General features: G+C 50.9%; 1 protein-coding gene across 2 annotated transcripts; it reads left to right on the forward strand.

The window, feature by feature from the left end:
- The first annotated feature begins 1,354 nt into the window (after nt 1-1,354).
- Nucleotides 1,355-13,386, forward strand: TAFA3 (TAFA chemokine like family member 3). Of its 2 annotated transcripts, XM_019730404.3 has the most exons (5): nt 1,355-1,809; nt 4,929-5,038; nt 5,657-5,806; nt 6,678-6,802; nt 7,954-13,386. In XM_019730404.3, the coding sequence occupies exons 2-5, from the start codon at nt 4,930-4,932 to the stop codon at nt 7,963-7,965; spliced, it is 396 nt and encodes a 131-aa protein (XP_019585963.1). In that variant the 5' UTR covers nt 1,355-1,809; nt 4,929; the 3' UTR covers nt 7,966-13,386. The 2 variants fall into 2 exon arrangements, with proteins under 2 accessions (XP_019585963.1, XP_019585961.1); XM_019730402.3 differs by lacking the exon at nt 1,355-1,809 and having other exon boundaries at nt 4,929-5,806.
- Nucleotides 13,387-20,866: the final 7,480 nt, after the last annotated feature.

Consider the following 20,866-nt stretch of genomic DNA (forward strand, 5'->3'; position numbering starts at 1 on the left):
GATTCATGGCATAACCAGCAGCCGCAATCCAAAGACTGAAGAAAAAATATAACATCCTGGCTATTTTTATTATTTAGTGTTTCTGGGACAGTTTGCTTACCTCTTCTGTGTCACCCAGCTCCCTAATTCCTGCTCTTCACAGCACCCAGCATGGTGTGGCTGCAAGTGGGCCCAGAGCCAGGGCCCAGAGACCCTCTAGCTCCAGCACCAGATGGTCAGTAGGGATGTTAACAATTCTCTTGGGCTCCAGAACAGCCCCCCGTCATACCCAAATCCTCCACTCCCTGAATCTCTCCCCTCCTGTTCTTGGCATCATCACACCTCCTCCATCCTCAGACTGCCCCCTGAACCTGGCGAGAAGGCCATCACCTGTACTCTTTCCTGAGGCAGCAGAGTGAGGAGGGAAAAAGGGCCGTGAAGTGGGAAGAAGCAGACTTGTGGGATATTCTCCTCTGCTGAGAACTGAGATTCTGTTCGGTGGCTGGCCCTACCAGGGGTGTGAGACCTCAGCTAGGGAGGGGGATTGGGCATCCTCAAGACAGAACCCTTCATCCCCCGTGGGCCACATGCCATGGCTCAGAGCTCAGAAACAGGCTTCTTCCCCTGTACCTCCCCTCCCCATGACCCCAACCCAAAAGCCCTCTTAACCTAAGAGGGCTGTTCCTCTTGTTCAGAGACAAATTCACAGACCACTTCCTCCCATTTGTCTCATACTTCCACATCCAAAATCTTACCCTGTAAAGAATTATAGAATTGTAATTAAATTGCAATTTTTATGATGAAGAAACTGGGTCTCAGAGTTTGGTTCCCAAGTTGGGTTTCACATCCCTCATCCATAGGGACCAACATATTGTAGCCCTCCTGCCTGCCCTGCCCTAGCCCTTCTCGCCCCTGAGGACACCACTCCTAGGGTACAGATCATTTGCTATTCCCTCCTGGATTTTAACATTTTAACAGCAGAGGGCTAACATGTCATTAAGAAGAGGGTTATCAAAGAGAATTTTGTGCAATGATGGGAATATTCTTTATTTTTTCCGCCCAATCCAGTAGTCCTAGTTACGTGTAGCTATGGAGCACTTGTAACGTAAGTGCGAATGAGAAACTCAATTTTTAAATTGTATTTAATTTCTATTCAAATAACCACACATGGTTAGTGGTTGCCCTGTTAATACAGTTCTAGAATCCTCAAGGCTCAAATCCCCTGAGGGTCAGCGCCATCACGCCTCGCGCTCAGTCCCCCTACCTCCCGGAAGCCCCAAGACCTGGAGAGTTTTGAGGGACCTCTCTGAGTGACCCAGCCTGCACCGGGGAGATGGTCACCCTGACGCAACCTCTCATCTGTCGTCCTGCCTCGGCCGCCAGGGGCCGCTACGCCCGGCTGCGCCCGCAGCCCGCCAGGCCGAGTGCTGTGCGCGGCGCCCTGCGCTGTCCCGGAGGAGGTGGCGGCGCCCGCGCGGGGCTGGAGGACTGGGGCGGGCCCCCCCCCGTGACGAAAAGGAGGCGGCGGCGGCAGCTGCACGTTCCTCGGTCTGCCTGCGGCGGGAGCCTCGGAAGGACCCCGGTTGAGCTCTGCCGAGCGGCCGGGCGGGCCCGAAGCGCCCCCATGCCCACAGTGGGGCCCGGCACGACTGTGATGCCAGCTTGGCCGGAGCCCCGACGCCTCCGGGACGCAGCAACTTGGTGAGGGGTACAGGGCCCCGGACTAGACAGCACGCAAACTGGCCGCTCCCGCCGGGAGTCTTGGTCGCAGCTCAGGGGCGAGGAGAACTTCAGGCCGGTGGGTTTATCTGTGGCACCGCCGCGGAGCAGGTAGGTCCCAGGGGTGGGGCTCGGAATTTGGAGGACTGAGTGGGGGCGGGGCGGGGAAGGGGTGCGGGAGAAAGCAAGGAAAGCTTAAAGGGTCTTGTGTTTCCCATCCTCAACTCCCATGCTAGTATGCTGGCTGCTAACTCCCTCACCACAGCCTGGGTTGGGGTTGGGGGGAACAGGCTGGGGAATTGAGACAGGACTATGAAAGTGGGAGAACAGATCCCAGAAGCTTCGTTCTCCAGCTCTCTCTGACAGAGGGAGTAGAATGCCAGAGAACCCATCCCAAAGGCCCCACACCCCACGTCTCTTGGCTCTTGCGCTTCACAGGAGAGATGGGAGAGTTGGGCTGGAGGGTATGGCAGCTCATAGAGAAATGGGATGGGAACTGCCTGGGAGAAGACAAGCTGCATTAATAGTGATCAAACTGAAGGTTCCTGATGGGGACAGGGAAAAGGAGATCCCAACTCAGAGAGGAGATACGTCTAGAGAGGTAGGAAGCTCCCTGCCCACCGCGCATACCCAATCCCAGGGTACAGGCACCACTTCCTCTGCCCGCTGTGGTCCTCTCTGGGCTCTCACTCCAGTGCTAGGACCAGGGTTCTCCCTCCTTGGGCCTACCTGGGCCTCCCACCATCCGACCTGCCTCAGTCCTCCTCCCTTTGGAGGCTGAGGGAGAAGTGTTGGGGAGAAATGGAGAAGCTGTTGGGGTTGGGGTCTCTGGAGTACCCCCATTCTAGCCTTCTGGAGTGGGCATGGGGGTGAGGGGGGCAGAGTTGAGCACTCTCCACCCCTCCACGCAAGTCCAAGAAGCAGGTGAGAGCGGGCTAGGAGGTGGAAGCAAAGAGGATTGAGGACCTCAGGGCTTTTTCCCAGGTGCCTCTCTGAGCAGCCTCCTGTCAGATTTGGCTCAGGAACTCTACCCTGACCTTCAGCTCCGACCCGAGGCCACAGAGGCGACCGAATTGGTTCTTAGGCACCTCCTACCACCAGCCCTGCTTCCCTCCTGGGCTAGAGAAACTCCCTCAGCTACTCTTCTCAGCTTCACTGCCCTACAATGTTCCCATCTGCAAGGATCCCTGCAAAGTCCCAGGGCAGAGAAGAGACTGCCCCCTGCCCTGGCACCTTGGGGAAGAGCTTCAGAATTGGGCTCTGCTTCAGTGCCCAGCCCACCCTCCTTGCCTTCACTCAGGCCCCTCTTCACCCCCTGCAGGGCCATGGGCTCCCTGTGTCCCTTACAACCCCCCAAGAGTCTTTCTTATTTGCCTAGGTAGGAGGTAGGTGAGTGAGGAGACAGTTGAAGAGGGGTCGTAGAGAGGGTGAACAGAGATCCAGTAGCCTATCGAAGGGAGCAGCCAGGTCCGGGCATTTGATTTGACCTCTGGTTTCCCAGCACCGTGCTGGCACCTGAGGTTGCCCAGCAATGCCCCAGGGGCCCAGCAGTGCAGCAGAGGGGGCAGCCCTTCTATGCCCAGCAGCTCCCAGATGCTCTGTGCCGCTGCTTTCCTGGGATTCCCTCCATTTCTAGTCCATCCTCTGGGATAGACAGGGGAGGCCCGAACCACAGAGCACGGAGAAGGAGAAGGAAAGGGGAAGAGAGCAGAAGCAAGGTAGTGCTGCGGGATTAGGGCAGGTGGTGCTTCTGGGCTCTGGGCTCTGCCACCCACATGCTGCCTGGCCTTGGGCAGGTCATTTGCCCATTATTAGCCTCAGTTCCATTTCTTCTTTTCAAAATTTAAATTTGTTTAAATTGAGTTGCTAGGACAGTCTCATGGTTCAAAACCCAAAATGTAAAAGAGCAATAGGAACAAAAAAAAGTCTCCCTCTACCTTTATCTCCCAGCCAACCAGTGCCTCCTTCTTGGTGGCAGTCAATATAATTAGGGTTGTTTCTTATTATCTTTTTTACATTTTCCAGAGCGAGCTTAAGCATAGTTGAGCAACACATATAATCTCTCCCTTTTTCCACATTTTTTTACACACCATCTTGCACTTTGCTTTTTTCCCCTTAACGGTGGATTATGGTTAGAGATCATTCCATGCCTCGGTACATAAAGTGTTTTCATTCTTTTTTTTTTTTTTTTTAAGATTTTATTGGGGAAAGGGAACAGGATTTTATTAGGGAACAGTGTGTACTTCCAGGACTTTTTTCTCCAAGTCAAGTTGTTGTCCTTTCAATCTTAGTTGTGGAGGGTTCTGTTCAGCTTCAAGTTGTTGTTCTTTCAGTCTTAGTTGTGGAGGGCGCAGCTCAGCTCCAGGTCCAGTTGCTGTTGCTAGTTGCAGGGGCACAGCCCACCATCCCTTGCAGGAGTCGAACCAGCAACCTTGTGGTTGAGAGGACACACTCCAACCAACAACTGAGCCATCCGGGAGGCAGCTCAGCTCAAGGTGCCGTGTTCAATCTTAGTTGCAGGTGGCAGAGCCCACCATCCCTTGCGGGACTCGAGGAATTGAACTGGCAACCGTGTGGTTGAGAGCCCACTGGCCCATGTGGGAATCGAACCAGCAGCCTTTGGAGTTAGGAGCATGGAGCTCTAACCGCCTGAGCCACCGGGCCGGCCCCCTCCTCATTCTTTTTTTACAGCTGCCTGGACGGGACTGCATTTGTACAGATGCTTCCCAATGTATTTAGCCAGTCCTTGTCTGATGGTTGTTTAGGTTGTTTCCAGGTTTTTTGAGTATCAGTTTGCTAATCTGTAAAATAGGTCTAAATAATCCTACTTTGAAGGACAGCGATGAAGGATTCAAGATCGTGTTTGCTAAGTGCCTGGGTCAAGTGCTCCAAAAATGGGCATCAGCACTGTTGTCCCTCCCCTGTCACAGCCCTCCGTGGGACCATGTCTGGTTCATTCTTCAAGACCCCTCCTCAATGTCATCTCCAAAAAGCTTTCTGTGTTTTGCCCAGCAGGACGGTCTCCCTTTCTGCTCCCTTTCCTGCGAGGAAAGCACTCACTACTTCCTACACTGACTTTGTGCCAGGCTGAGAGCTGCCTAGGGACAGGGTGTACATGCTACCCGCCTCTGTGCCTCCCAGAGCTCATGGCACAGAGGCTGTGGCACTGGGCACTGAGGGTGGTGGGGTTGTTGCCTGGAGTCAAGCAAGGTGTGCCCTTCTCTCTGCAGGATGCCTGAGAGGGCCGCATGGAACTGGAGCACGGGCAGCTGGCTACTGGCACTTTGCCTGGCCTGGACTCTCCTGGCCTCGGCTTCCTTGCAGCCTCCAACTCCCACAGGTTTGGGGGAGGAGGCAGGGCCTGGGGAGGGGGTTTCCCAAGATACCTGGAGAGCTGGACTCCACCCCACCCCATTCCCCAGCAGGCAGATCTCTGAGGTGGATTCTAGGGGTGCTGGCTCCTCCTCTGTTCTTCACCTAGGAAACTGCCCACTCGGCTGTTCCAGCCTGAAGAAGGCGTGGGCAGACCCATTGCTCACCTTCCCTTTCAGGCCGGAAGGTGTTATGCAGGGAGAGAGGCCCTTGTGTGGGAGCTTAAGTGTAGCCTCCTGGCCTAATTCTGTGGTTTTCCTTCTGGGATGGCTGAAGCCTGTGTAAGAGGTTGATCCTCCCCATGCGTTGTAAGCCCTGGGGCCCTTGCCCTCACCCGGAGGAAGCCGGGGAGGTGGGGGTTGGCGTGGGACTCCATCATCCCCCCAGGATGGGGCTCTGCCAAAGGTGATGAGTGTGGCCTCACTGGGAAAGAAGGAAGGGCAGGAACACGGAAGCAGCAGGAAGATGTCAGCCATTTCTTCCTTCCCTAAGCTGGGAGGAGGGGCTCCAGGACAGCCCGGGTGGCTGGGACGGGTACAGGGTTGCAGCTTGGGCTGGGCGCCTGATCTTGTCCTGGCCCCATCAGTCCCCGTGAAGCAGGGCACCTGCGAGGTGACAGCTTCTCATCGCTGCTGTAACCGGAACCGCATCGAGCAGCGATCCCAGACTGTCAAGTGCTCTTGCTTTTCTGGCCAGGTGGCCGGCACCACACGGGCCAAGCCCTCCTGCGTGGACGGTGAGTGAGGCCGGGACCTGCTGGGGAGGGCTTGCTCAGCGAGATAAGAAGGTCTGTCTTGGCCTCACCATCTGCTAGGGTTACAATTTCATACCCACCTCAGGGCTTTTATGTCGAGTCTCAAATGATGGGGCAACCTCTGGGGGAAGGAGGGCAAACGTGACCTTCCCCATTTCATAGCCGAGGAAAGCCCCTGGTATGCAAACACCCTCCCTGCTGTCCGCTGTCTCACACAGGCACAAACATGTTTCCCTCGCAGGCTCCTCTCACACCTGCCATCAGACTTACCGCCTCACACTGACTCCCGTGGATACTGCCTTCTCCACTCACCACTCCTTCTCAGGCCTCTTCCACAGGCCCCTCTCTCGTGCTCAGCCGGCCTTCCCCCTCCCCTCACGTGGACATGTGCAGGGCTCATCCATGCATTCCTGCAAACCCACCCCCGTCCACGGCCCACCCACGCTCATTTTCTCTCACTCACGTGTGCCCTGCCTGCTGGTGCTCTCCTGGTCTGTGGACCCCTCCAAAAGGCTTGCACACTCGCTCACATACACCAGTGGGGTATGTTGAGACTCTGCCTCTCTGCTAATATCGTGGTGGCTCAGCTCAAGGGTTGTCTTAGAGACAACAGCCCCTGCCTTCCCCCGCAAGCTGTCTTTGGTGAAATGTAGGGGTCGGTGGGATTAAGGTTCACATGGTTGTGTGCCTCGGCCTCAGCCCAGTAGGGGAAAGACAGGGAAATGCGGGATTCAAAGGCAGGAGTGTGTGGAAGTGTGCGCTCCTTCCTGCACAGACCCCACCCCCTCCACTGCGCGTGGTACTTGGTCCTGGCAGAGCTTAGCGCCGCCCTCACTGCCTCGTGCTCCCACAGCCTCCATCGTCCTGCAGAAGTGGTGGTGTCAGATGGAGCCCTGCCTGCCTGGGGAGGAGTGCAAAGTGCTCCCAGACCTGTCGGGCTGGAGCTGCAGCAGTGGACACAGAGTCAAAACCACCAAGGTATCCAGGGATGGACACTTTGTCCCCCCTTGCTGTTCCCCCTTCATCTCGGGTGGGAAAGGGGGAGCAGGACCCCTGGGGGATGTTGGTGTTTCAAGGTGAGGTCTGCAAACCTCACCTGTGGTACACAGGGTACACCTGTGGTACATGTGGGTTCACCTCCAGACTGTCCCCCCAGGTCTGTCTTGACGCTGGGGGCTGGAGTTTGTGCCTCTGATTTGAAATCTGGTGTGTCCTTCTGCTCACATTACCTGATGCTTCATATGCCTTGGTTTTCTCTTTTGCCTGGAGTGAGTTTGTCTCTGGAAAATGTCAGGTCCATAAGAACAGAGTAGAAAACTGAGGAAATTATCTAGATAATTCAGAGGGGACTCTGCAGTAGCCCCTCTGCCCGCCCACCCCTGCACAGACCCCACCCCGCACTCCCCCAGTGGTAGCTCCCTGCAGCTCACTCCTGCCTTCCTCTATTGAATTGTCATGCTGTGACCCTAGAGGGTGATGGTTTGCATGGTTTGCTGCCTGCCCCACAGAACAAGGGGTAATTAAATGGTTACCAAGCTCGTTAGCAAGTCCACGTGTGTCCATGGTTAGCCGTTCATCGCTCTGTCATCGCCTTTGGTACAGGTGATGACCCTGGTGGGGCAAGCCACAGCTCTGCCTTTCCTTGCCACCACCACACACAGCAAAGAAGCGAGCAAACCAACAAACAGAAAACGGAGAAGGAAAGGCAGCCTGTGGGGTTTTGAAGAGAGCCACATTGTCAGAGAACCCGGGACAGGAGGGGCTCCGGCAATGAAAAGTGGCTGGATATAAAGGAGAGCTTTCTATGTGCAGGCAGGCAAGGGAGACTTACATTCTGAGTAAACGCACGACAGAAGAGGGTGAGGACCCCCCCACACCCCCCACACACGGAGCTGGTGACAATTGTGACTGTTTTATAGGTTTGGGTTTGTAGTCTGTGCTTGCAATTTGGTACGAAGTACACATGCTGAGGCATGCCGGATTTATGTTTGCATGGGCCACCCAGCCACGCCTTCCCCACCCAGACTGCTTTGGGGGGACAGGGATGGCAGCAATGACCCCTACATGACCTGCATATCCTGGGGGTGTTCCTTCCCTTCTCTAACCTTCTGCCATCGCTTGCTCTCTAGGTGACACGATAGCTCTTGGGGTCAGAGCCTGGACAGAACAGCTTGACTGAGCCACAGACGGAAGTGTGGTATCTGGTTACCAGCCAGCAAGTATGGAGGTTCCCGTACCTGGACACACGGCCCCTGCCAAATGCAGCAGCAGTCTTTCCAGGGGTATTTCAGTTAAACTGGTCAGTGGATATGGACAGATTTCCTGCCACATATCTAGTGTTGTGCTGGGCTTTCCTGAGGGACACAGAAGAAGGTGTCCCCTGCCCTCAAAGAATGTCCTGTCAAGTTGGAGAGTTGACAAAAGACAATTTAGGTCATTTAGGTTAAGGTGTGTCGTATCAGATTGTGGCTTCTGGGCCACGGGCTGTGGGCATGCTGGGGGTTTGGGAATGAGGTTCCCACAGCTCTTCAGCTAACCCCTAACCACAGGGCACAGAGACAGGAGGTCACATTCACCACCCACCTCCCTCCCTCACATCAGCCTGAATCCCCAGCAAGCTGCTATCATGTTGAAGGAAAACACACTCGCCTTTTGTCCAACTGGCTACGTGTCGTTCGGATGGGACTGGCGTGACGTGGGGCAAGAATGCAGAGATGAAGCCAAACAGCTTGCCAGCGAAGCTTCTTCAGGGGCCTGGCCTGGTTTGGGCTATTCATTGGCTATGAGACGGACAGGACCTTAAAATCACTGCTATCCAAGCACCTCAGGTTTCTGCTTGTTTGCTTGTTTGAACAGATGAGGAAACTGAGTCCCAGAGAGGTGAGGTGATTTGCCGAAGGCCTCACAACCTGGGCCTCCAAATCTCTAAGCCTGTGGACCTTTCCGTTTAGCCTGGATGTGGGATTCCAACATGGGCCTTCCATGTGTTGTTTTTTTGTTGATGTTTGTTTTCTCAAGAACAGGAACCTGCAAAGAACGGTTGGACAGCAGGAACATTTTTCTCAGGAGATTCTAGAGCAGGAACTTTTTATGAGGTCACTGTTCTCCTATCGAAAATAATCCAGAATACCTACACACCAGGATGTGGGGCCACTGGGTCTCCACTCTGTCCTCAGCTCAAAAAATTTCAAACAGGCCCCATGATAGCCCAGAGGTCACTCAGCCTGGTAACAACTGGGGCACTCTACGCTGGCAGCCCCATTGCTCACTCTGCCCCATCTCTTCCAGTCCTTAGTCTGTAACCCTCAGAGGCTCTGGCTCCAACAGAGGGCCTGGGTGGGGTTCAGGGCTGCTCAGAGTCCTCTCCCTTCAAAGGCCGGGCTGGGCAGGGCAGGAGGAGAGCCCCTGCGGGGCCGGATGGAGTGTCTGTCCAGGGTTGAGGGTTGGCATGGTCAGGCTGACACAGTTTCAGGGACTCAGAAACGGGTTACTTGGGTCTCTCATCAGTAAGAGAATTACAGCCTCGGTGACTGCTGGGTTCAGCTGGGATCACCAGGATTGCAGGGTATGGTGGGGCCTTGAAGGGAGGGGTGTCAGGAGAGACCAACCTGGACGATGCTGCATTCTGCCCCTCAGACAATGGCTTGCGGCTGAGTCTCAGCCCCTTCCATGCTCCTCTTCCTCCCTCCCCGTGCAGTAGAACCAGGACTGTTTGCCTCACTTCAGGGCTTATCTTGTTCTTGTTTTTGTTTTATTTTTGGTGATGGGGGGAACAATGATGCCAGCTTCTCACTCGACTGTAAGTATCCGAATTCTGATAACTTTGAATCTCTGCACCTATGGGGTCAGGAGGTGGGGTGGTCGAGGAGTAGATCAAAGGTTGGCGTCACCTCCTTCAAAGCTGGTGAGTGGATTAAGAGGTTGGCAAACATTTCAGAAAGGGCCGGATAGTAAATATTTTAGGCTTTGCAGGCCACATACAGTCTCTTTGGTGTATTTTTCTTTGGTGGTGTTTGTTTGTTTGTTTTTTTAAAAAAAACTTTTAAAAATGTAAAATCTATTCTTAGCTTGAGGGCTGTACAAAATCAGGCCCCAGGCTGATTTTTGGAAGGTTGCCAACGCCAATGGACCTTTGAGGCAGGCCATCTTTCATCTCTGCAGCTTACGACTGCCCGCCAGGCTCCTGGCCTGTCTTCCGTGCAGTGAGAACCTGAGCATGAGGTCTGGGCCAGGTTTTGTTTTTCTTCTAATGCTCCTTGAGAGATTGGTGAGTGAATTATTTAGGCTACAAATGAGACAGCTTTAGCAGTCAGACAATAAGAGCCTGCTCTCCTGGAGGCCAGGATGTGGGCTTCTCCGCTCCCTCCCCACCCCTTGAGACTGTCCAGGAGGGAGGGAGGGAGAGAGAGGGCTTCAGCCACCTCCACATCTGCTTTGTCCACAAGCTGCTGGGCTGTGAGCTGGAGGATGAACCTGAGAAGTGGGGATGATGCTGTACAACCTCCCTCAGCCCCACCTTCCCCAGGCTGCCACCCGCCAGCAGCCTCTGCCTCAGCCAAAGTCCAGGCTTCCTGACCCTCCCTGAGGACCTCTCATCCCTGCTATAGAGAAGACCTCTTTCCTTTGGCATATGCTGGAATCTGCTAATTCATTTGTTTAACCTCTCAAAGCCTCCATTTCCTCGTAACTTATTCAGATATTTATTTGGTGGGGTTGAGGGGTGTCCTTTACATGGCCCGGGGAGCCCCACACAGAAGGGCCTGGTGGAGAAGGGAAATATCCCACCTCCCAATAGTAGCTCCCTAGGAAATAGGGTCCTATTTCCAACTAAGTCAATATGTGTGCGCATTTTGCAGCTACTTCAATGGCAGTTTAGGAATGCAAATTAATTTTCCTGGAGCACCGGGGGTCCTGGAGTCTCCCTTTTCTCCCCTTAATCAGATGGGATCTCAGATTTCCTGAAATTAGCTGGTGCCCCCACCCCCTTATCTGGGATGGTTGCCAACTACAAGAGATCGTGTGGCTAATTTCTGTGCCTCCTGGGACTTTCACTAAGGTATGTGAGTGACATCCTAATTAATGGCCCCCGACAGTTGCCTAGCATTGACACTGCAGCTTCCTAAAATCACAAGCTTAAAGCTAGAAAGGATTTTAGAGATCAGTTAACCAACTCCCTCACTTGACAGATAAGGAAAAGGAGGCTCAGAGAGGTTAGGTGATTTGCTCAAAGTCACACAGCAAGCAGGTGGTATGTCCTGCCCGGTGATCAAGATAGTGCTCTTTACACTACTACACATTGCCTCTTTACTCCAGTACAGATGAAGAGGCTGCAAAGAAGGCAGGATTTAGCAAGGATGGATGTGAAAGAGTCTCATTCTAAAATCACCCAACCCTGTGAGTATAAGGGACAGGATGTAGAAGAATGGAAAGCATTTAGAGAGACACACACAGAAAGAGGGAAGTAAAGATAAAAAGGAGGGATTGCACTCACTCACTCGGAAGAACATCAAAACACTAAAGCACAGCACAAAATAATTTGAACAAAACCGAAGCCACATCCCAAACAGTTCATTTTTGTCCTTTTTGGGGGAGACAGAATAGAGGCCCTATTCACCTTTGGAAGGCCGGTGAAGGCAGTCTTAGTGGCTTCTGGGTTCTTTAGACCCTAGTGCGGGGGTCTGCAAACTAAGGCGTGTAGGTCAAATCTGGTCCACTGACTTGGTAAATAAAGTTTTATTGGACTGTAACTGCTCATTTGCTTATTATTGTCTGTGACTACTTTCCTGCTATGACAACAGAGCTGAGTCATTGCAAAGAGACCATATTGCCCACAAGCCCTAAAATATTTACTGCTGGACTCTATAGAAAACTTTTGCCAGCCCCTGCCCTGGCATTTTTTTTTTTTTTTTTAGCCTTTCTCAGTACATCCTTTCAATCTGGAAAATGATGACTCTGTGTTGTATTTCTGGGTTTGGGATTTTTTAATTTTTTTTTTTGAGGCTGTGCCTGTGTCCCTTTAATCCATTCCAGTGTCACTCGTGAGTTCTAACAACCAAAGAAATGAAGACATAAAGAGAAAGTCCGAGAAAAGGATTTGAAGCAGGTGAATGCTTCCCTCATATGTTGTTACATCCCAGATCAGCTCAGTTCATATTTTCCAAACTCCTGTACCTTCTACTTTTAAAGAAAGGAACTCCATGTGCACCCATGTGTAAAGATGTACTTGTGTATGCACGCATGCCGCTGGGGTTTCTGTGCATCTGTGGGTTTGAGTATCTCCATGCCCACAAGCAAAGCTGATAATAAAAAACTATACCTAGTTCAGTACAGAAACTGACTAATCAAGACAGATGCCGGCCTGTATGTCAGAGGAGGGCAGCTGGCTGCACACAGCCCAGCCCACGGCTGCACATTCCCGCTCCACCTGCTGGGGCTGACATGGGGCTCGTTTCTCCCTTCCCCCAGTGGGAGCCACTGAGCTGGGTCCTGACTTCCTTGGACTCATGTTTTGTCACTGCGTGTGGGTCTGGGTGTGTGCAAGGGTACAGAAACTACTGGAGTCAGGTGGCTGTAAACATCGCAATGAGGATAGACCTGTAGACCAGGTGTAAGGAGGAACAGGTGACTGCCTTTCAAAGCTGACATGCGGGTATAAACTCCCCTTCAGTCTGGCTTAGGGAAAGAGGAATCCTACCATTTTCATAGGCTGGATTGACCTATACGTTGGGTGATTGGCAAGACACCATGACTTCTATTAGTGAATGTCTGCCATGTGTCAAGCACCGTGCTGGGCTCTTTATCTAGGTAACAGTATGTTAAGTGGGACTCTTCCCATCTCAAAATTTGGGCAGAGGCCCCAAAGGTCAGGAAAAGAGAGATAGATATCAACCATTCTCAATTATCCCCCACATTCTAAATCAAGATACTATGCTATTTTCATAGATTTGTGAAAGGAATGGTCCAGACTGTATAAGACAGGGCTAAGGGTTCAGGTGGAAAGGCAGCTGGTAATGACCATCTGTCTGGAGCGAGTTGCCACTTCTTCCTCTCCCAGCCAAGGGGAAGGTGTAGGTGTTGGTTCTTTCTTACTATAACCCACTTAAGAGGGGGATTGCAGGAAAAAACTCCAAGAGCTTGACTTGAATTGACCGGAGCATGGGGAACAGAGGGACTCGAGCCTGAAAAATAATCAGAAGGTGAGTTGCTAGCCCAGATAGTGAGTCTTGAAAACTACTGTGGGAGTGAGCTACACCTCCAGAGCTTAGTAGAGCACAGATGTTTGTGTGTTTTCCAAAGGCCAGATGTGGACTGCCCCAGAGGGCTGCCTGGAAGGGTGACACCAGCTAGGGAAAGACTGCCAAAGCCATGAGACTGACAGAGCGTCACCCAGATCAAGGGACCTGTGAGTGAAAGATCCCCAGCAACAGGGCATCTTCCAGAAACCCAGGAAGTTATCCCAGAAGACAATAGCCAAACCCTGATATGGAAAGAAACTCAGAGCTATTCATAGACATTAAATCATTTGCTGAATATCAAGCAGCGAATAAATAACATGTGGTGGCTTTGTAGTGTGTTGATTTGGGTAAGCTGAAACTGCATTTCCCAGAATCCTCTTCCCTGCATGGTTCCAGATAAGAGTTGGCCGAAAGATTAATTTGTGAATGATTTGGAAGGCAGAGAAGTACGGCAGTAGCAATTACACTCTGAAGGTTGTCATGGTTAGAAATGCCAGCAGGCCCCAGGCTGTACTCATGTTTCCTTACTCCACATCAAGCTTCACTTAGCAACCCCCAGCCCTTCTGAGCAACAGCAACCCCAGGCTAACCCACAGCAAGCCCAGGCCAGGTGCAGAGGTACCCGTCTTCCATAGAAAGTCTCTAGGATCCTCCCCTAACAACTGGGCATGCCACCTGGCTACGTTGAGTTTGGTTTTTAGAAATCTCAACCCGACAGCTATAGAAAATAATGGTTTCTTTTAAGGCAATCATGGAACAGGCCTGCTCTGTTACGTAGGCCTTGAGCTGGGAATTTAAAGCCCTGAGCTCATAATTTTCTTTCTCTAAGTTCTTAAACGCACTTAGAAGCAACCAACTAACCCCATTATACTCTTTTTTTTTTTTTTTTAAGATTTTATTGGGGAAGAGGAACAGGACTTTATTGGGGAACAGTGTGTACTTCCAGGACTTTTTTCTCCAAGTCAAGTTGTTGTCCTTTCAATCTTAGTTGTGGAGGACGCAGCTCAGCTCCAGGTCCAGTTGCCATTGCTAGTTGCAGGGGGCGCAGCCCACCATCCCCTGCGGGAGTCGAACTGGCAACCTTGTGGTTGAGAGCCCACTGGCCCATGTGGGAATCGAACCGGCAGCCTTCAGAGTTAGGAGCACAGAGCTCCAACTGCCTGAGCCACCAGGCCGGCCCCACCCCATCATACTCTTTATTTCCATTAAATTGCTTAGTGGCAACAACTACTTGGTCACCCAAAGCCAGATGGCAGTCTCATTTCCATTTTAATAGAATCATTTTTGTGTCCCCTGATGGAGACGTTCTTCTCTTGGGGAGTCTAAACCAGCAGTGCCCAGAGTTTTAGGGATGAGCAGTAGCATTTTGCTAATGAATCATTAGGGACAAGAATGAGAAGAGCTCCTCCCATTTCCACTCCATCTTGGTTCACTAACACATGCAATGAGGGCTATTATGGTGGCAAATGTCAAGTGGAAGTCTCTGGATTGGCCTGTATCTGCCAAAATGGTAAGCCCAGAGCAATATCATTCCTGGAGGGACTGCAGCGATTGAGCGGTAGCTGCAGAGCTTGAACGGTATAGTAACCGAGTGGTGATTCCCACCACATCCCCTTTCAACGTGCCTATTGGTTCTGTGTAGCATACAGACAGATCTTGGATGACCATGAATAGTGGATTATCATATACCTTGGATTATCATCAATTTTATCAGGCTGTCTCATTTCAGCTTCTGTTCCAGACATGGTTCCTTTACTGGCGCAACGACATTCTCTGGCACCTGGTATGTAGCTGTTGATCTGGCAAATATTTTTGTTCTCTATATGTGTTGGTAAGATGACCAGAAGCAGCTTCCTTTCAACTGCCAGGGTCAGCAACACACCTTCACTCTCATCCTCAGGGCGTTTATCAACCACACAGATGATAGCATAGTGCATAGACCTGCTGAACAGGAAGTAGCAAGTACTCTAGACATTTTGGTAAGACGCTTGTATGCCAGAGGGTGGGAAATAAATCCCACCAAAATTCGGGAGCTTGCCACCCTGGTAAATTTTCTAGGGGCCCAGTGATCTGAGGCAGGTCGAAATATCCCTGCTAAGGTGAAAGCAGGTTGCTTCCTTTAGCTTCTCCTACCAGTAAGAGTTGCAGAGCTTAGTGGGCCTCTTAGGATTTTGAAAATAACACATTCCTCCTTTGGGCAAGCTGCTTTGTCTAAGTCATTGGAAAAGTTAGAAGTCTGCCAGTTTTGAGTAGGATCCAGAACAAGAAAAAGCTCTGCAATAAGTATAGGCCACTGGACAAAGTTACCTGCCCCTTGAGCCATAGAAACTGTCACATTCAATGGTACTTGAAGTGGGTGGCCCTGTATGGAGACTTTGGCAGCTTCTGAAGATGGATCACAAAGCAAACCCTTAGGATTTGGGATCAAACTACTATCTGAAGGTGAAAAGCACTACTGCCCCACTCCGAGGGCACTACCCTACTCAGAGGGGACCAAGGATGGTGGTAAAGAAAAACCTTCCCAGGGTGCAGAATTTTAAGCAGTACACAGGTTGCTCATTTTGCCTGGAAGGAGAGATTGCCCGAGGTACAGATACACACTAACAAAAGGGTGTGTGTGCTGTGGCTAAAGGTTTTACTTGATGTTCAGGGTATTGGAGGGGACATGTCTGGAAAATTGGTGATAAGGAAGTCTGGGGAACAGATATGTGGATGAACCATTCTAAACTGACACAAAGTGTGAAAACATTCATCTTACATGAATGTTCACCAAAGCACAACCTCTTCACAGGAGGGACTTAACAGCCAGGACCCCAAGATGCCACATTCTCTCCCCAATGATTTTCTGCTGTCATCCCTGTCTTTGCCCCGTGGGCCATGATCAAAGTGTACATGGTGACAAAGACATAAGTCATGCATGGCTCAGCCACATGGGCTCCCACTCATCAAGACTGGTATAGTTAGGGACGGCCCGGTGGCTCAGGCGGTTAGAGCTCCATGCTTCTAACTCCGAAGGCTGCCGGTTCGATTCCCACATGGCCAGTGGTCTCTCAACCACAAGGTTATCAGTTCAACTCCTCAAGTCCCGCAAGGGATGGTGGGCTGCGCCCCCTGCAACTAACAACGGCAACTGGACCTGGAGCTGAGCTGCACCCTCCACAACTAAGACTGGAAGGACAACAACTTGAAGCTGAACAAAAACCCTCCACAAGTAAGATTGAAAGGACAACAACTTGACTTGGAAAAAAGTCCTGGAAGTACACTCTGTTCCCCAATAAAGTCCTGTTCCCCTTCCCCCCAGAAAAGAAAAATCTTTATATATAAAAAAAAAGACTGGTATGGTTACAGTCCTGCTGAGTGGCCAACCTGCCAGCAGCAGAGACCAACACTGAACCCTCAATATGGCACCATTCCCCAGGGTGAACAGCCAACGACTTGGTGACAGGTTGATTATAATGGAACACTTCCATTTGGAAGGGGCAGTGCTTCTGGTAGATATTTACTCTGGACATGGATTTTCCTTCCCTGTCCACGTGCTTCTGCCAAAACCACCATCTATGGACTTACAGAGCATTTTATTCATTGTCACAGTATTTCAGTAAGCATAGCTTCTGGCCAAGGAACTCATCCAACAGCACATGAATTGTGGTTATGGGCTCATAAGCATAGAATTCACAGATCTTAACAATGTACCCAATCACCTTCCAGTAAATGGTCTGAGAGAAGGGTAGAATGACCTTTTAGAGACTCAGTTACAAAAACGAGCTGAGTGCCAACATTTGTCCCAAGTCAGTGACATATATATAGTGCTGTTTCTCCCACAGCCCGTATTCATGAGTCTGAAAATCCAGGGGTTGAAATGGGAATGGCTTCTCTCCTTGTTACTCCTGGTGATCCACCAGGGAAATTTTTGCTTCCCAGACCCGCAACTTTGGGTTCTTCTGGTTTAGAAAGTAATTTATCTGCCTATGTTAATTATGTGTACGTAGGATATGTTAATATAGATATCTCTCAGTGACTGTATGAGGTGAAGTGTTTGCTGAAAGCAAAGGGGATATGGAATGAACAGTAGGGAAGGAAGTTAAAAATACCAGCTTTGACCACATGACCAGTTATAGAAATGAACACTGTAGCAGTTACAAGTAGTTCTTTACATTAATATCGATGTATTAAATATTAAGCAATTATTTTCTTCCCTTTTCCCACTCATGAAAGTGACCAGGACTATTAATTATCTGAAAACAACCAGAAAAATACATAGAAGCTGGCTGATATTTCATCCATAACCAGAAAAATGAGACCACACGTTGAGGTCAAAGGTGAAGGTGTGGTGAAGAAAACAAGTGTTTCCTGTGTGAGCCCCACCACGTCATTTTAATTAAATAAATTGGTTTCACGTATCTTGAATCATTTAATCTCCACAAGATCTTGTGAGGTAAATGTTATCAATAGCCATTTACAGATGCAGATGCTCAGAGAGGAAACAAAGCCTGAGAGCCTTTAATCGGTGTCTCACTGGCTGGGAGTTCAAAACCAGGAAAAAGCACATGGTAACTAAGAATTTAGGGGCAGACATTTTTAATGTGAATTGTTTAATTTAATCATAACAATTCCGTAAGGTGGGTATTACTACTCTGATTTTACAGAGAAGGAATCTAAGACTCAGGGAGGTGAAGTAATTTGCCAAAGATCACTCAGCAAAAAAAGCAGAAGAACCAGGGTTTGAACCTAGGTGTCCTCAGCTCTAAAGCCCATATCCTTTCACCACACATGGGCTGTGTTCTGATCACCTCCTCCAAGACTGAGCTGCCCCGACTTGAAATACTGTACAAATAATGCTTAGGGAAGTTGACAGGGGCTAGTGGATGAACTGGTAATAAATACAATGATAGAGGTGTATCCTCTGTGCGATAGAAGAACCTATGCAGAAAAGAAACTAAATCCAGCATGGGGAAGGCATCCTGAGGACTAAATCTTTAAAGTTGAGTGGGAATCAGCCAGGTAAAAAGTGTGTGTGTGCGTGTGTGTGTGTGTGTGTGTGTGTGTCTTGGAAGAAAAAGGAGGGTAAGGGGGGGAAGCGTTTGCAAAGGAGGAAGGCTTGAGACAAGTTCAAGGAAGTAATTAACTGTGGCTGGAGTAAGGGGTAAGGAGAGATGGTAAGAGATGTGGCTGAAAGTTGACCAAGGTTAAGCTCAGAAAAAAGCTGGATGCCTTGCAGTTTGAATTCTACCTCAAGACAAGGCAGAACCTTGCAGGGGCCCAGGAATCCAGGCAGGGGCAGGTTGCCACATTAGAGACAGGGCTGTGTCAACTCCAGAGAAAGAAAATATCTACCAAGAAGGACCCTTTGTGGTTAACTGGGCCCAAATTCATAACGAGAGTCCAGCAGTCATTGCTAAGAGCTTCTCACACACACTGCATTTCAGTGAAAAGCTGAAGGTTGAGCCGCCAAACTTCCTGCACTAAGTTCCTGTCTATTGAGCCCAACGTTATAAAGGGGTTCTGAGAATCACATTTCAACCAATGAGCTGAAGACCTGTCTCATCCAATTGGATCTGTGCATCTATATCCTCATTTGCATCTTTACTGACCAATCAGAGTGACTCCATAATGACCAATCAGGACACATGATTCCAACCAATCAGGATAGTACAATTTGGACCAATCAAACTGTGCAGATTTGTATTCTTCATTTGCATAAAAATGGACCAATCAGGGACCTGGGTGGGCACTTTGTCTATATAAGTGGGCCTCCCTTTGGCCTTGGGAGCACAGGATCCGTTTCCGGTGGAGGTTGCATTTCTTCAGTTTGCAAGTGGTTTACTTGCATAAAGTCTGTCCTTTTACTGGAGCCCCGGATTGGGGACTCCTGTTCCCATTGGATTGGTGGCAGCAACCTTTGGTTGACGGCTGTCAGGCCAGGTGACAGGGTGGATATGCAGACAGAGAAACAAGTTAAAGTTTTGGCATTGATCCAGGTAAGAAATAAACAGGCCTGGAACAAAAAGCAATGGTTGCCTGCGGGTTCAGAGAGAAGGAGAAAGATGAGGATATTTTCAAGCTCTGAGATCTGTCCATTCTCTCACAGATGCTTTTCTTCTCTCCCACAATCACAGAAGTATGAGTGCCAGCACCAACCCCATCCATGCACAAAACCCCATCCATGCACAAAGCGGGTGAATGCCTCTGATGTTTGAAAGACAGTAAAAGCCCAGCATCCCAACATGTTGCCTTCTCCAGGGCCTGTAACCCTCGACTGGGGTCCCTTTTTTGGCAATATTTACACAAAAGCAAACATTTCCGGCGCATGTATTGGTGCTTTTGGTTAATTATGTTTTAAGGGGCCAACATTCAAAACTTGCAAATTCTGAGGAAAGGCTGGAAGAGGAGTTTGGAGATGGACTGTGGCAAGGACAGTTCCAGGGGCATCTGCCCATGGATTCCCAGGAAAGGGAGTTGGCCACCCTGCCTAGGAGGCATGGCTGCTGGATTGGGCAGGGAGTCCCGCCATAAATAATTCCTGCCCTTTGACTTCCAGGAGGTTTGATCTTCCCTTTCACTCTGGTGAAGGGTCAAGTTTCTCTTTAGCTTCTCTTTGTGCCCTTGGATTCCCAGACCCAGCTTGGTCTGTTCCAGGCAGAGCCTGGATCCAGCAGAAAAGGCCTGTGATGGAGCATCTCCTTTGATGTGTTTCTCAAGGAGCCTTGGGAGAGGGACGCTGAGAAGCCGTTAGTAACTGGCTAAGCCTCGCGAGGGCCGTGGGGGCAGCTGGGGGCCCTTGGAGCTCCCCCAAATTGCAGGAGCAGCGTGAGCTGCCCCAGATCCCAGCTTGCATGGTCCCTAATTTCTCCTTAAGGACTGAGTTAATAGGCATCGCTGGCCCAGAGGACAGGAGCAGGAGCATTTCTCCTGGGGGGTAATGGCTGGGACAGTCGTCGTTTGCTCTGTCGCTCCCACATGGGGAGGTCTTTTTCGCCCTGCTGGCCAGCACCCAAGCACCCGCTGGGTAGCCAGCCACCAGTCAATGAGACAGTGCAAAAGTTGTTTGCTTTTAGTTGCTGATTTTTAAAGATTAAGCTGCATAGTAAGTTGATTGAACATCAGCAATCTTTCCAGAAAAAAAATCTTTTAATTAAGTTTACATAGGGACAGTTGGTTGCAATTGTAACCATTAGTCAATTAGGAGATATGAGAGAGGGAGAGGGAGGTGGAGTGGGGGTCGGAGGGGGGGGCCGGTGTGTGTGTGGTCGGTCGGGGGAGACTGAGGGACGTGTGCAAGATTTGGGGAGAGGAAATCTTCGCAGTGAGCAGTGCGAGCAGCCGCGGCGGGATGGGGAGCGTCTGGCCGTGTCCCTCTGGGAGCCCTTGAGCCCGCAGGAGATTTGGGGGCGGCCAGCTCCTTGCTGGGGGCGGTGTCCACAAACTGCGCCTCCCTGGGCGATCAGTGCCGCGAAGTTGGCCCGGGAAGCTCCTGGCGATTCCGAGCAGTGGTTCGGGTCCAGAGTAAGGGGCTCGCCGGGTGTGGGGGTTGGGGAATGGCTGGAGAAGGCGCGCGGAGAGGGGACTCCACCGCGGAAGGCAGGCTGAGTTCCAACGCCGATCAGCGGGATTCCACCGAGTCAGAGTGGGTCACCTTCCAGGCGCGGCGAAAGCACTCGGTGCCCCCATTGAGCTGCTGTCGCCCGCCGAATCCTGCCCGCCCCTCGTGCCCTGTTGCCCCCTGTGCACGGCGTGCTCGCGCTGGGCCCGTCAGGTTAGGTTAATCCAGGTCTCGGGACGCGACGGTGCAATGCCGAGGCCTCGGGGA

This window comes from Rhinolophus sinicus, chromosome 7 (assembly GCF_057876585.1).
Source record: "Rhinolophus sinicus isolate RSI-liver-muscle chromosome 7, RSI-T2T, whole genome shotgun sequence".
NCBI lineage: Eukaryota > Metazoa > Chordata > Mammalia > Chiroptera > Rhinolophidae > Rhinolophus > Rhinolophus sinicus.